The sequence below is a fragment of the Lithobates pipiens genome, unplaced genomic scaffold (genome assembly GCF_037356315.1).
Source record: "Lithobates pipiens isolate NorthernLeopardFrog02 unplaced genomic scaffold, aLitPip1_a1.2 Scaffold_27, whole genome shotgun sequence".
In the NCBI taxonomy this organism is placed as follows: Eukaryota; Metazoa; Chordata; class Amphibia; order Anura; family Ranidae; genus Lithobates; species Lithobates pipiens.
The window spans coordinates 121,600,124-121,614,940 of NW_027507788.1; the positions used below are offsets into that span (position 1 = coordinate 121,600,124).

At 40.3% G+C, this 14,817-nt stretch overlaps 1 protein-coding gene across 1 annotated transcript in view; it reads right to left on the reverse strand.

Moving 5' to 3' along the window:
- The window catches only part of CACNG6 (calcium voltage-gated channel auxiliary subunit gamma 6), a 176,499-nt gene that overhangs the window by 18,660 nt on the left and 143,022 nt on the right, over positions 1-14,817 (reverse strand). Inside the window, exon 2 of the mRNA XM_077457417.1 lies at positions 3,529-3,603. Within this exon, the coding sequence (XP_077313543.1) occupies positions 3,529-3,603 (75 nt within the window). The remainder of the gene's footprint in view (positions 1-3,528; positions 3,604-14,817) is intronic.

Below are 14,817 nucleotides of genomic sequence, written 5' to 3' on the forward strand. Positions count from 1 at the left end.
CTCCAGAGCTTAGTAAATGTGATGACATTTCCAGTACGTTGCAAAGGGAGAAGTTTTTGTTTTTAACCTTAATGCATTCTATGCATTAAGATAAAAAAACTTCTGCAAGCAGCCCCCCCCCCCCCCCCCCATCCAGAGATGTGCACGAGAGCAGAGGTTCTCCCCCTCCTCATTGGCTTAGACACAGCATCGGGAGACATTGGTTTTTGTTGCTGTCAATTACTGTGCACACTGTTCTTGCACTTTTTGTTTACTTCCAAACTATGCTGTGGTGTATTGTGAACAGATGTCCCGTTACAGGTAGAAACTGCACCATGAGCATCCCAAAAGTAAAAAGAAAGGTCCTATCAACCTAAAATAAAAATTAAAAAAAAAATTCCCCTGAAGCAAAAGGCCATTTCTTTTATCTTCTCCAGCCTTTTTAGTCACTCCCTGTCTATAGTCACTTGCTCAGCTGTACATTATTTCTCTGGCTTCCAACTAAGTGGCAACTAATGACCATACCTGCTCAATGAATGTTGGCATGGCTATTATTAGTTTCCACTAGGGGTACATGTGACAAGGTGAGAAAGCCTAGACAAGGCCCTTCATTTTAGGATCACCAGTTATTTGATTAATTAAAGCTGCATAGTTAAAAAGATTACAAATGACTTCTGAGATTACATTACAGTATAACTCAATGTTTGTTGAGGAAAAAACAATCAGAATGTTACATTCACATTACAGGGTTATTAACCTCCCTGGCGGTACGATTATTTCGGATTTTAGGTGCTAAAAGCGGTACAATTATTCTGCATGAAAATTTGGCGTTTTATATTGTAGGCCTGTAATTCTTAGCAATAACTCACTTAAATCTGTCATCAATCATCCCGGGTATGATAAAGTTTGAAAAATGAAATCATAAATTATAATATAATAAATAATTATACCAAATAATAATATAACAATAATAAAAATTATTCAATAATGCAATCAAATCAAAAACACTGAAATTTGCTCAGTTGTAGAATTGTCACCGTCATTACTTTTCAATATTTGATGACGGATCTCCCCACAAATCGCTATAGCTCAATTCTGAGAGTGATTGCAATTTATTATTGCTGTTTTCTAGCTGGTCTAAAATCATTTTTGATGTAAAGGGACAGTTTTGGTTGCTATGGACAATCTCCAGTTTCCAGGCATAAAGAACCATTTTTATTATATAAAATTGCATGCAGGACACTGGGCAGACCACTAGGGACAAAGGGGATGTGAAATTATTACATACAACAATGTAATCTGTAAGATTACATTATACTGTATGTTTAGTGAGTGTTTCACTTTTTGAATTTGGCGCCGATCTCTGTCCCCGTGATGGGCTCAGTGATAAATCGAGCGAGACACGGCTCGCTCGTACAGCGCGGGGACATCTCTGGATCCAGGGGAGAAGGTAAGTAAACATCCTCCTGGATCCAGTGATGCGGTCCCGAGTCTGGCTCGGGGTTACCGCGTTTGGTAAAAAAATTCCACCCGAGCCAGACTCGGGAATAATGCCAGGGGGGTTAACAAACTTTCCTGCAGATTTTTACCTTTTTCCAGCCATAAGATATAGCCGTTTTTTTGGTCATTCAATTTTAAATTGGAAGGACTGATTTATTATAATCATCTAGTACACTCTAAAGCCTCAGACACATGATCGGATTGTTGGCCAACAAAACCGTGCACTTTCGTCCGAAGGGCGTTGGCCCAAACTTGTCTTGCATACAAACGGCAATGAATTGTTCGTCAACAAATACTGGGCTCCTTCTGCTAATTTCGTGTTAGTAGAAGTTTGGTGAGTTTTGATTCACGCTTTTCATTTTGTGCTTTTCATTTCCCACTTTTAAATTTGCGCTTTTTAGCTCGTGCTTTTCAGTTTGCGCTTTTCAGTTCATTTTTGAACGGCCGTTCATCAACCAGCCATGTGGCAGAATCGGAGGAAATAACATGTTATTTATTTTTGGCCATGGAGTTATTGCTTTGACCAGTCTGGGAACAGGAGGAGGAGGATTTCTTGGACCAAAAATTGGTTGCTTTATTATTCGTGACAAATTATGCCATATGCCTTTGCTGCGGGAGATCCAGGAGAATAATCCAGATGTTTTTCGGAATTATCTCCGGATGACAGACCCCTGCTTTGGCCAACTCTTGCCATTGTTTACCCCTATATTAAGACGCAGGACACATGCATGAGACTTTTATTTTATTGTTTGGTTGAATAATAATGATTTGATTTGTTATATTTTATAAATAAAAAAATTGGAGAATAATACTTGGCTATGTGTTTTACTTCAAATGACAGTTTGGGAGTTGGCAGTTACATTTAAAAAAAAATACAATGTAATATTGACAAGGGACACCAACATAGTTGTATTTTTGATCTTAAAAACTACAGAATAACGGTGTTGTGATAACTTTCCCAAATAATAATAATAAAAAAGCATAATAATATTATTGATATCACTAGAAAAATAAAAGCCTTTGAAAATTTGTTTGCAATAACTCCATCAGTATCACCAGCAAAGCAGCTTCCTTATTATCCTATTAAAGAAGAAGAGAATGTGCGCTGTATTTCGAGATTTCATAATTTGCCATGTCACGAATGTGAATTCTCCATTACAAACGCTAGTTTACAAGACCGACCATTTTTGGCTCATCCTTACGAGCATGCGTGTTTGTATTTTGGACTTTTTTCCAACGGACTTGTGTACACACACTTGGAAAATCCAACAACAGACATTTGTCCACGGAAAATTTTAAAGCCTGCCATCCAACATTTGTATGCGGAAAATCCAACAACAATTGTCCGATGGAGCATACAAACGGTCGGATTTACCGCCAACAGCCTGTCATCGAACGATTTCCCGTCGGAAAGTCCGATTGTGTGTACGAGGCTTTCGATTTTCTCTGGAAAATTACAACTGTGAGGTGTAAAGGGGCAAGGCAAAAAGTTTTTTCAATGACTTTCCCCATTTAGACCCCTTTCACACCACACCACCCATAGAATCGGTGGTAAAACGCTGCTTTTTTTAGCGGCGTTTTACTGCCAGATTTGTGGCGCATTTCGGCCACTAGCGGGGCGCTCTTACCCCCCGCTAGCGGCCGAGAAAGGGTTAAAACCGCCAGCAATACGCCGCAACAGCGGCGTTTTGCCGGCGGTATTACAGAGCTGCCCATTGATTTCAATGGGGAGCAGCGGTGGAGGAACGGTAAACACACCGCTCCTTCACTGCTCCAAAGATGCTGCTGGCAGGAATTTTCCCTGACGTCCTGCCAGCGCTGCAGTGTGAAAGCCCTCGGGCTTTCACACTACAGACAATGGTGCAGCTTTTTTAGGGCGGATTGCAGGCGCTATTTCTAATGCTATAGCGCCTGCAAAATGCCCTGGTGTGAAAGGGGTCCCTACTTGTTTGTATTCAGCAACAGGAGAGCAAGAGCCAGAGTGACCTCATTTTATTTGGAGGGGATACCCTCCTATGAACGAGAAAAAAGGTGCAAAAATTAACTCACCTTTGTGTGTAACACGTTGAAATATGTACGCATTTTCTCCAGTAGTAAAGAACTTGAAATATGAGCAATTAGAATCTACAATAAGAGATACAAAAACAATTAAAGGATTAATATCACAGAAACAGACAACTGGCATTACATGGATTGATCAAAAAGAGCAAAAAAACAATACTGTGCTTGTGTTAAATATATGAATGTGAAACAGCTACAACAAATATTGTGGGATATAACACAACAAAACAGTAAAAATGAAAAAAAGGTTGCACTCAAATCTCAATGGATATCAAAAACACAAATAGTCATAAAAAATAATCATGAAAGTCTGTCCAGCAACAAGCGCTGAATGAAGAAACAGATGTAAATAAGTAGACAAGAGACATCAATCAAAGAGTGCTTGTGCAAACAGATCCGCAGGGGAATCCTCCACCTTGTGAAATCACCAACAGAAAAATCAGGATGTACTCTTACCCAGCCCAGAGTGTGGACCCTCTAGTTATGGAAGGTCACATTGGATATTTCCAATTGATAGGTATCCACGGAAGATACAGTGCGGATGGTGTGCGTCCCACATACCATTCCTCCTGCACTGAACTCAGTGCATTACATAAATCAAGTTAACAATAAAAGTATTGCTGCTACAAAACCAACTTTTAATTGTAATTGGTGTTAGTATTTAGAATGATGATTCTGTACTCTATTCATGTTTTATTAAAATTATGCCACCAGCATTGGTGTAGAACAAGTAAGGAGAATTGTTAAGTGGTAGTCAGCTGTGACCTGTGACCTGAACCATGTTCTGTTATCCAGTGATTGACCTGGACTGTGCCCTGATTTCATTGTATCCATATTTTCTGCTGATGACCTTGACTTTTGTCTCTACTTTACTTAGTGACTCTAAGTAAGGATGCCTGTGGCCAATTACAGCTCAGGGGGTTTAGTACACGCTCCACACTATATAAGGCCGCCAGTGCAGCGGCCTTGTGTAGTGTGTTCTGGTGTGCAGGAAAGAGCAAGATAGGCAGGGACAGTGTTCTTTTCTCAGGCATCTGCAGGAGTTAAAGTGGGTGTTGTGTGTCTCCAGCACAGTATACACCTGTATCTACCCTTTATTGCTGGTGTGCTCTAATACAGGCATCTGCAGGAGTTAAAGTGGGTGTTATGTGCCTCCAGCACAGTATACACCTGAAGATACCCCTTATTGCTGGTGTTGTCTGTTGCATACCTTGCATATTGGCCTTTAAAATTAGCACTTTTGATTTTGAACGTTCGAGTCCCATAGACTTTAATAGGGTTCTAAAGTTCGTAGAAATTTTTGGACCGTTCGAAGGTTCTGGTGCGAACCGAACCGGGGGGTGTTCGGCTCATCCCTAGTGCCTAGTACACACTTTCAAAGAGATCTTACTATAATCTGATTGTTAGTACACAGCTTTCGAGAGCCGATAATGTCAGTTATTGTGAAATTATTTGACGGGACAAACAAGAACATTTTTCTTGTACGATACCAGAATGAACAATTTTCATTATAGTACAGTATGCTTCCAAAAAAAAATTGAAAGACCAAGAGCACGCATGCTTGAAAACGAAAGAATACATTACAATACAATACAACACATTACATCGCTTCCGAAGTTGTATTCCATTGTACAAGAATTTTCTGAACTATAGTAATCTATTGGTTTTCAAAATGAGACTAGCATGCAAAAAGAACCAGATGATCATTCGTCCAATATTCTCATTGTGTGTATGATGCTTTACATTGACCAGTTATCACAACATATGCAATACAACAAAAGCGTGGATACCATTAAGGTATCATAAACTAGCAAATCCGGTTTATGTAACCCTGTTGCCTTGTTGCAAAAATTTTAAAACGGTCAACTTGAAAACAAAATTGATACTGTACTTACTTGTCTGGCAGTTGGTAAGTTAAATCCTGTTTTCATTAAGAGATACTGGCACCACTGTAGTGACATAGCAGTCAGTGGGAGGAACCACAGTGGGTGGCAGGGGACATTCTATCCAACAGACCCAGAAGTGTCAGATAGCAGTGGCTCTGGTATCTCTTGAAGAGAATATTTGACTCACCACCCACTGGACTGTTTTACTCTTTGCAACAAGGCAAAAATAAAATGTGAATATACAATATCTCACAAAAGTGAGTACACCCCTCACATTTTTGTAAATATTTTATTATATCTTTCCATGTGACAACACGAAACACGAAATGAAATTACACGTTGCTACAATGTAAAGTAGTAAGTGTACAGGTTGCATAACAGTGTAAATTTGCTGTCCCCTCAAAATAACTCAACACACAGCCATCAATGTCTAAACCGCTGGTAACACTCCTAAGTTAAAATGTCCAAATCGGGCCCAATTAGCCATTTTCCCTCCCTGGTGTCATGTGACTGGTTAGTGTTACAAGGTCTCAGGTGTGAATGGGGAGAAGGTGTGTTAAATTTGGTGTCATCGATCTCACTCTCTCATACTGGTTACTGGAAGTTTAACATGGCACCTCATGGCAAAGAATTCTCTGAGGATCTAAAAAAAAAAAAAAAATGTTGCTCTACATAAAGATGGCCTAGGCTATAAGAAGATTGCTGAAACCCTGAAACTGCACTGCAGCACAGTGGCCAAGACCATACAGTGATTTAAGAGGACAGGTTCCAGTCAGAACAGGCCACGCCATGGTCAACCAAAGAAGTTGAGTGCACGTGCTCAGTGTCATATCCGGAGGTTGTCTTTGGGAAATAGATGAATGAGTGTTGCCAGCATTTCTGCAGAAGTTGAAGGGGGGGTCAGTCTGTCATTGCTCAGACCATACGCCGCACACTGCATCAAATTGGTCTGCATGGCTGTCATCCCAGAAGGAGGCCTCTTCTAAAGATAATGCACAAGAAAGCCCGCAAACAGTTTTCTGAAGACAAGCTAACTAAGGACATGGATTACTGGAACCATGTCCTGTGGTCTGATGAGACCAAGATAAACTTATTTGGTTCAGAGGGTTTCAAGCGTGTGTGGTGGCAACCAGGTGAGGTGTACAAAGACAAGTGTGTCTTGCCTACAGTCAAGCATAGTGGTAAGAGTGTCATAGTTTTGGGCTACATGAGTGCTGTCGGCACTAGGGAGCTACAGTTCATTGAGGGGACCATGAATGCCAACATGTACTGTGACATACTGAAGGAGAGCATGATCCTTTCCCTTTGGAGACTGGACCACGGGGCAGTATTCAAACATGAGAACAACCCCAAACACACCTCCAAGATGACCATTGCCTTGCTAAAGAAGCTGAGGGTAAAGGTGATGGATTGGCCAAGCATGTCTCCAGACCTAAACCCTATTGAGCATCTGTGGGGCATCCTCAAAAGGAAAGGTGGAGGAGCGTAAGGTCACTAACATCCACCAGCTCCCTGATGTTGTCATAGAGGGGTGGAAGAGGACGCCAGTGGCAACCTGTGAAGCTCTGGTGAACTCCATGCCCAAGAGGGTTAAGGCAGTGCTGGAAAATAATAGTGGCCACACAAAATATTGACACTTTGGGCCCAATTTGGACATTTTAACTTACGGGTGTACGTACTTTTTTGCCATCGGTTTATACATTAATGTGTTGAGTTATTTTGAGAGGACAGAACATTTACACCTTTATACAAGCTGTACACTCTCTACTTTACATTGTAGCAAAGTGTAATTTCTTCAGTGTTGTCACATGAAAAGCTATGATAAAATATTTACAAAAATGTGAGGGGTGTACTCACTTTTGTGAGATACTGCATATTACTGAAAAACAAGTCCTGCTATATGTATTTTTTAAACAGGTGCTAGTTATAATTTCAAAGACAACTACAGTTGTGCTCATAAGTTTACATACCCTGGCCGAATTTATGATTTCTTGGCCATTTTCAGAGAATATGAATGATAACACAAAAACTCTACTTTTACTTATGGTTAGTGTTTGCTGAAGCCATTTATTATCAATCAACTGTGCTTACTCTTTTTAAATCATAATGAATACAAAAACTACCCAAATGACCCTGATCAAAAGTTTACATACCCTGGTAATTTTGGCCTGATAACATGCACACAAGTTGACACAAAGGGGTGTGAATGGCTATTAAAGGTAACCATCCTCACCTGTGATCTGTTTGCTTGTAATTAGTGCGTGTGTATAAAAGGTCAATGAGTTTCTGGACTCCTGACAGACCCTTGCATTTTTCATCCAGTGCTGCACTGACGTTTCTGGATTCTGAGTCATGGGGAAATCAAAAGAATTGTCCAAGGATCTGCGGGAAAAGGCAGTTGAACTGTATAAAACGGGAAAGGGATATAAAAAGATACCCAAGGACTGGAGAATGCCAATCAGCAGTGGTCAAACTCTAATCAAGAAGTGGAAAATGAAGCGTTCTTTCAAAACCAAACCACGGTTAGGTAGACCAACTAAAATTTTAGCCACAACTGCCAGGAAAATAGTTTGGGATGCAAAGAAAAACCCACAAATAATTTCAGGTGAAATACAGGCCTCTCTGAAAACATGTGGTGTGGCTGTTTCAAGATGCACAATAAGGAGGCACTTGAAGAAAGATGGGCTGCATGGTCGAGTCACCAGAAGAAAGCCATTACTACGCAAATGCCACAAAGTATCCCACTTACAATATGCCAAATAGCACAGAGACAACCCTCAAACCTTCTGGCACAAAATCATTTGGAGTGATGAGACCAAAATTGAGCTTTTTGGCCACAACCATAAACGCTTCATTTGGAGAGGAGTCAACAAGGCCTACGATGAAAGGTACACCATTCCTACTGTAAAACATGGAGGTGGATTGCTGATGTTTTGGGGATTTGTGAGCTACAAAGGCACAGGAAATTTGGTCAAAATTGATGGCAGTATGTTATAAAAAAATATTGGAGGAACATTTGCATTCATCAGCCAGGATGCTGCGCATGGGACGTATTTGGACATTCCAACATGACAATGATCCAAAACACAAGGTCAAGTCGTCCTGTCATTGGCAACAGCAGAATAAAGTGAAGGTTCTGGAGTGGCCATCTCAGTCTCCTGACCTCAATATCATTGAGCCACTCTGGGGAGATCTCAAACGTGCAGTTCATGCAAGACAGCCCAAGAAAGAACAGGCTTTTTGCCAAGAGGAATGGGCAGCTTTACCATTTGAGAAGATAAAGTGCCTCACCTACAAATACCAGAAAAGATTTCAAGCTGTCATCAATGTTAAAGGGGGCAATACACGGTATTAAGAACTGGGGTATGTAAACTTTTGATCAGGATCATTTGGGTAGTTTCTGTTGTCATTATGATCTAAAAAGAGTAAACAGTTGATTGATAATAAATGGCTTCAGCCAAATACTAACCATGAGTGAAAGAAAAGTTTTTGTGTTATCATTCATATTCTCTTAAAAATGGACAAGAAATCATAAATTCTGCCAGGGTATGTAAGCTTATGACCACAACTGTAAATATGGAAATTAGAGATAAGTGAACCAATAAATATAGGCTTTGATATAAGCGCATTCAAATTAATTACTGTGTCAGTGGATTGCCAATGTCAAACCGATCCAGCTGAAATTGTTTTTTTTAATCTACTTTTAGGCCTGGTTCACACCTATGCATTTTTTTGTGCATTTTCAGTTTTGCACAAACACTACAGTCCATTTAACATGGTTTCCTATGGATGTAGTTTACATCTGTGCATTTTATGGAAAGGGCCAGGTTTTTTTTCTGTTTTTTGGTTCCATAGACTTCAATGGTTTAAAGATGTGTACTGCAAAATGCAAAATGCACCTGCAACATGCAAACTGCAAACTGCACAAGTGTGAATCAGGCCATAAACTGCTGGCTTCAAACACTGTCCCCACAATATTGGCTTACAAAAATGTCCTCACAACATTGGCACTTTCCCCATAACACTGACTTTAAAAACTGTCCTTATATAATTTCAATGGAAAAGCAGCAAGTGATGTTTTCATAGCTCTGCCAGTTGTGCAGTATTTAATCAGTAATGCCGGCCATACACGGTTCGAATTTCGAAAGAATTTTCTTTCGAAAATCGTATCTAAGAATTTTCGGATGAATTTCGCACCATTAGTGGGCTGCAGCAACAGCCGATTTTCGTGCGGAAATAAAATTTGAGGAATCGGACATGTTGGAAATTTTTAGAAAAACGAACGATTTTCTGATCAATGATGGGAGAATCGTGCGAGAAACGTAAGAAAATGTACGGAGATAAAAGAAAATGTACGGAGATAAAAGAAAATGTACGGAGAGAAAAGAAGATTCCCAGCCAAGAAAATTCTTTTCTGTAGCAACATGAGGTGAAATTGAAGGCTTGGTCGGCGGAATTTCGAAAATCAATGGTGGCATCATCGGATCACAAAAAAAACGAATTTTCTGATTTTGAAAAGAAAATTCGTTCGAAATTCGACCGTGTATGGCCTGCATAAGGTAAACTCCCAGCCAATATTTTTTTCTTATAGTTGTAGACAGAACGGAAAGAGTTAGAACTCCCGCCAGGTTTTTATTACCTTCTTGATTCCTCTTGGGAGATCCTCTTTTCTTACTGTGTAGTCAATGATACATGATGTGAGGGGAGAAGTCTCCAATTAGGACACAGACAGAAACAACAGGGGTTCTAACTTTTTTTTTTCCCACGCTGATTTAAACCAAAGAAAAAATTGGCTGAAGCCCTTTTAGTTCACAGTATTCAGGAAAAGTGTTCCCACATATCAGATAATTGTTCTAGCAGAAGCACACCCCATGCATTATTCTGTGTCAAAATGAGTTCTCTATGCACCACCCTTGTCCATATATTTACAAGTAAGGTGCCATCATCTTTCCCTGAGAATCACGTTGGTGGGTCCAATTTGTCAGTTTCACTAAAGAAATCCCAGATCTGCTGATTTGTTGTATTTATGAATGAACTCAGAGCAGCCATGGAAGATGTGGCCAGCACAGTTATACATACATGCATTTTTCAAGCATGATCCTGATCCGTGCGTTTTACTACGTTTTATGTGTGTTTGGGACTTTCTGGGGTAGAGCAAGAAAGGCAGGAGAGCTACAGTATATCAGGAGGTAGACCGCAAGGCCAAGGATGAATAGTTACATAGTTAGGTTGAAAAAAGACACAAGTCCATCTAGTTCAACCAAGGAAAAAACAAACAAACAAAAAAAACATACAATCCCACATACATAATCCTATACCCACAGTGGATTGAGAGGAAGGCAAAAAACCCCAGCAAAGCATGATAAAATGTGTTCCAGAAGGGGAAAAAAAATCCTTCCTGATCCCCCGAGAGGCAATCAGGTATTCCCTGGATCAATAAGATGGAAAACTATAGCCTTTGACATTAAAAGTCAATATTTGCATACCAATAACATTCCCTACAACGACTGATTTAGCAAACACGTTTGCAATGGAACCATCAAAGGTACTAATATCTTAAAGAAATCATGATGATACCAAAAATCTTCAGTTTTTTCAGTTTAATGAAAATGATATAATAGCTTTCCACTGGACAGCATATTGCTCTTTCTATCTGTAATCTGCTATGGTCCAGTACTTCATTTCCACAACAACAAGCTAAAACAAGTTTTCAGCCTTACTTCAAGACCTTGTTACGGGGTGAATTAAATGGAGCAGCTCTAGTACTGCTAACAAATTATCTTCCTAAAGAAGAGGGAGCATCATGAAGACAGGAAGAGCACAGGAGAACGTTTTTGGAATCCTGTAAATCAGTGATTTTGAATTATTTCATATCAGATAATACATGACTAATGGAATGCAAAAGAATTTAGAAATAAAAAGACATTACAGCTGATCATAGTGACACGAGAACAAATGGATAGTCATAGGAAGCTTATCCACCACTTGAATGGTTACACTTAGAAGTTCAGCTATACTCTTCTGTGATCTATTTTGTGATAACTTCAGGCTTACCATTTGACAGAACACCATGAATAATGAAGCATCTTGCCAGTCACTGTCTATGATGTATTTCACACTCTCTGATCTCATTATCTCCGACTCTAAAGCCGACACACATTTTGTAGCTCCTGTTTTCATCAGGTTTATGGTGGAGCCAGATGGATTAGCATTCAAAGCAGATGATCTGTGAATTGCCGAACACATTGACCACATCTATTTGTATATCTATGTTTGTATCCATTGTAGCTGCAAAGATTTAACTTTAATCTTTAATGTAGTTTCATATCTCATGTTTTCTTTGTTTAGTGACTGTATAAGCCTCATTACATTGTACGTAATGCCAGCTGCATCTTCAGATAATCTACAAAGAGCAATTGTGAAGTTTGATTAACCTCATATAGTGGAGCCTGGGTTTCTTTACAGATGAAAGAAATATCTTACAAAGCACTCCTGTAAAAATAAAAAACAGGATGTTTACAATGTTTTATCATCATCCTGTATGTGTGTTGAATGTTTAGTGGTTGTTGAACAATTGCCTCTGGCTAATTTTTGTGAACATGTAAAGTGTGACCCAGAATTACTCATGGCCTGCTCCACCTTCATACATTTGTGGTATGTATTTGGTGGACTCTTTATGATATTTTTAGAGCAATGGAACATTTCTAACAACACCTATTGTGACAGGAGGTATAACTTTGCCCTGCATCCATAGTGATGCCATTTTTCCTGGAGCCATGCCAGTCCAGGTTTATTTCCAAACAGCCCATCTCTAGAAAGTCAGCAGAGGACCATAATAAATCAGCCACATTTTTCAATGACATTTATAGCACTTTACGGATATATTTGTAAATGTTGTCACCTCTTGTATCACAATCATTTGAATTATACAAACCAATAACTGCTTTGGGTACTCATCTAGGGCCTTGATTTCCCATGTATAAATCACATCATTCAACAATATTCATCCAGAATCTGCATTCCCTCACTTTTAATAAGAAATCAACATTGTGTCTATACTGTTTATGTATGCTTTATTTGATCATTTGTATGACTATTGTCCATTACTTTGATTGAGATTAGTATGTAAATGTTTTACTGCTTTACCTGGTTATTATATACCAGAACCAGCTGCCATTAATTTTTCTATTATTTGTATGGAAATTTTAATAAAAATTCTTTAATGATTAAAATAAAAAAAATAAAACAAAAAAGAAATCAACATTGTGGTAACATTTTTTAAAACACTCCTTAATCTACATTTTAACATTTAAAGCCCTACAAATGACAACTGAAATTGCAACTAAAGTTAAATATAAGAACATTGTTAGCATTTACAGTTTGTTGGTAGACAAGACTTGAAGTCCCTTCTACAAAAAACTGCTATTTTTGTGGTGTTTGTGTGGTGCTGTGTACACTGACGGCCTATTCCTGGGATCTGTAAGATGCAGAGAATGTAACTGGGAGTGAGATGATGTAACTTCAGTGCTAATCTATGGGAGTTACCTCATCAGGAGCAGCCCGATGGCAGATTTAGAAGCTGCCGGACCCAGATGAAGACATGGACAAGTTGTCAGAGGCTGCATATGGAGCAACAAGGGGGTACGTGGACCTTACATCACTAAAAGAGGATAAAATTGGAGGGTAAATGTTTCATAATGTGCAAATAAGCTGTGCATACTTGAACTTTTTTGCAAGAGCTCTGGTGACCTGCAGACAATTTAATTCCACGTTAAAACAGAACCAAACCCTGCTATCCTTTATAGCAGTTACTAGTCTGATCTGCAGTTATTAGAGGTGTATCAAATGGAAATTTTGGTGCCGAAACCAAAAATGTATTTAGTTCCATCTTAACCTCCCTGGCGGTATGATTATTTCAGATTTTAGGTGCTGAAAGCGGTACAATTATTTACCGTATATACTCGAGTATAAGCCGAGATTTTCAGCCTCTTTTTTGAGGCTGAAAGTGCCCCCCTCGGCTTATACTCGAGTCATCGCTGTCTGTCTGCCCGATCAGCGTGTCGAGCAGACAGACAGCGGCCATTCTAGGATTCAAAGGCCGCGCCTCCGTCTCCGCCTTCGCCTGTGATAGGCGGAACACTGAATTTCCCAGCAGTCTGTGTTCCGCCTATCACGGACGTCCTCTCATCCTCGTCCGTAGTATGAGGATGAGCGGACGTCCATGATAGGCGGACCACTGACTGCTGGGAAATTGAGTGTTCCGCCTATCACGGACATCCGATAGGCGGAACACTCAATTTCCCAGCAGTCAGTGGGAAATTGAGTGTTCCGCCTATCACCGACGGAGGCGCGGCTTTTGAATCCTAGAATGGCCACCGACGAAGAGCTGCGGGACGGGCCGGGACGCAGGCCGGGACGGGACGCAGGCCGGGACGCAGGCCGGGACGGGACGCAGGCCGGGACGCAGGCCGGGACGGGACGCAGGCCGGGACGGGACGCAGGCCGGGACGGGACGCAGGCCGGGACGGACACAGGCTGGACGGACACAGGCTGGACGGACACAGGCAGGCTGGACACAGGTAGGCTGCACGGACACACACACACACACACACACACACACACACACACGGATGCATGCACACACAGGGATGGATGGACACACACGGATGCATGGACACACACACACACACACACACACACACGGATGCATGCACACACACAGGGATGGATGGACACACACACACACGGATGCATGGACACACACACACACACACGGATGCATGGACACACACACACACACACACGGATGCATGGACACACACACACATGGATGCATGGACACACACAGGGATGGACGACACACAGGGATGGACAGGCATGTCTCACCCTCGGCTTATACACGAGTCAATAATTTTTTCCAGTTTTTTGGGGGTAAATTGGGGACCTCGGCTTATATTCGGGTCGGCCTATACTCGAGTATATACGGTAGCATGAAAATTTGGCGTTTTATATTGTAGGCCTGCAATTCTTAGCAATAACTCACTTAAATCTGTCCAAACCAGAGTCTAGTAAACATCCCGGGTATGATAAGGTTTGAAAAATGAAATCATAAATTATAATATAATAAATAACTATAAATAATTATACCAAATAATAATATAACAATAATAAAAAAATATTCAATAATGTAATCAAATCAAAAACACTGAAATTTGCTCAGTTGCAGAATTGTCACTGTCATTACTTTTCAGTATTTGATGACGGATCTCCCCACAAATCATTATTGCTCAATTCAGTGAGTGATTCCAATTTATTATCTCTGTTTTTTAGCTGGTCTAAAATCACTTTTGATGTAAAGGGACAGTTTTGGTTGCTATGGACAATCTCCAGT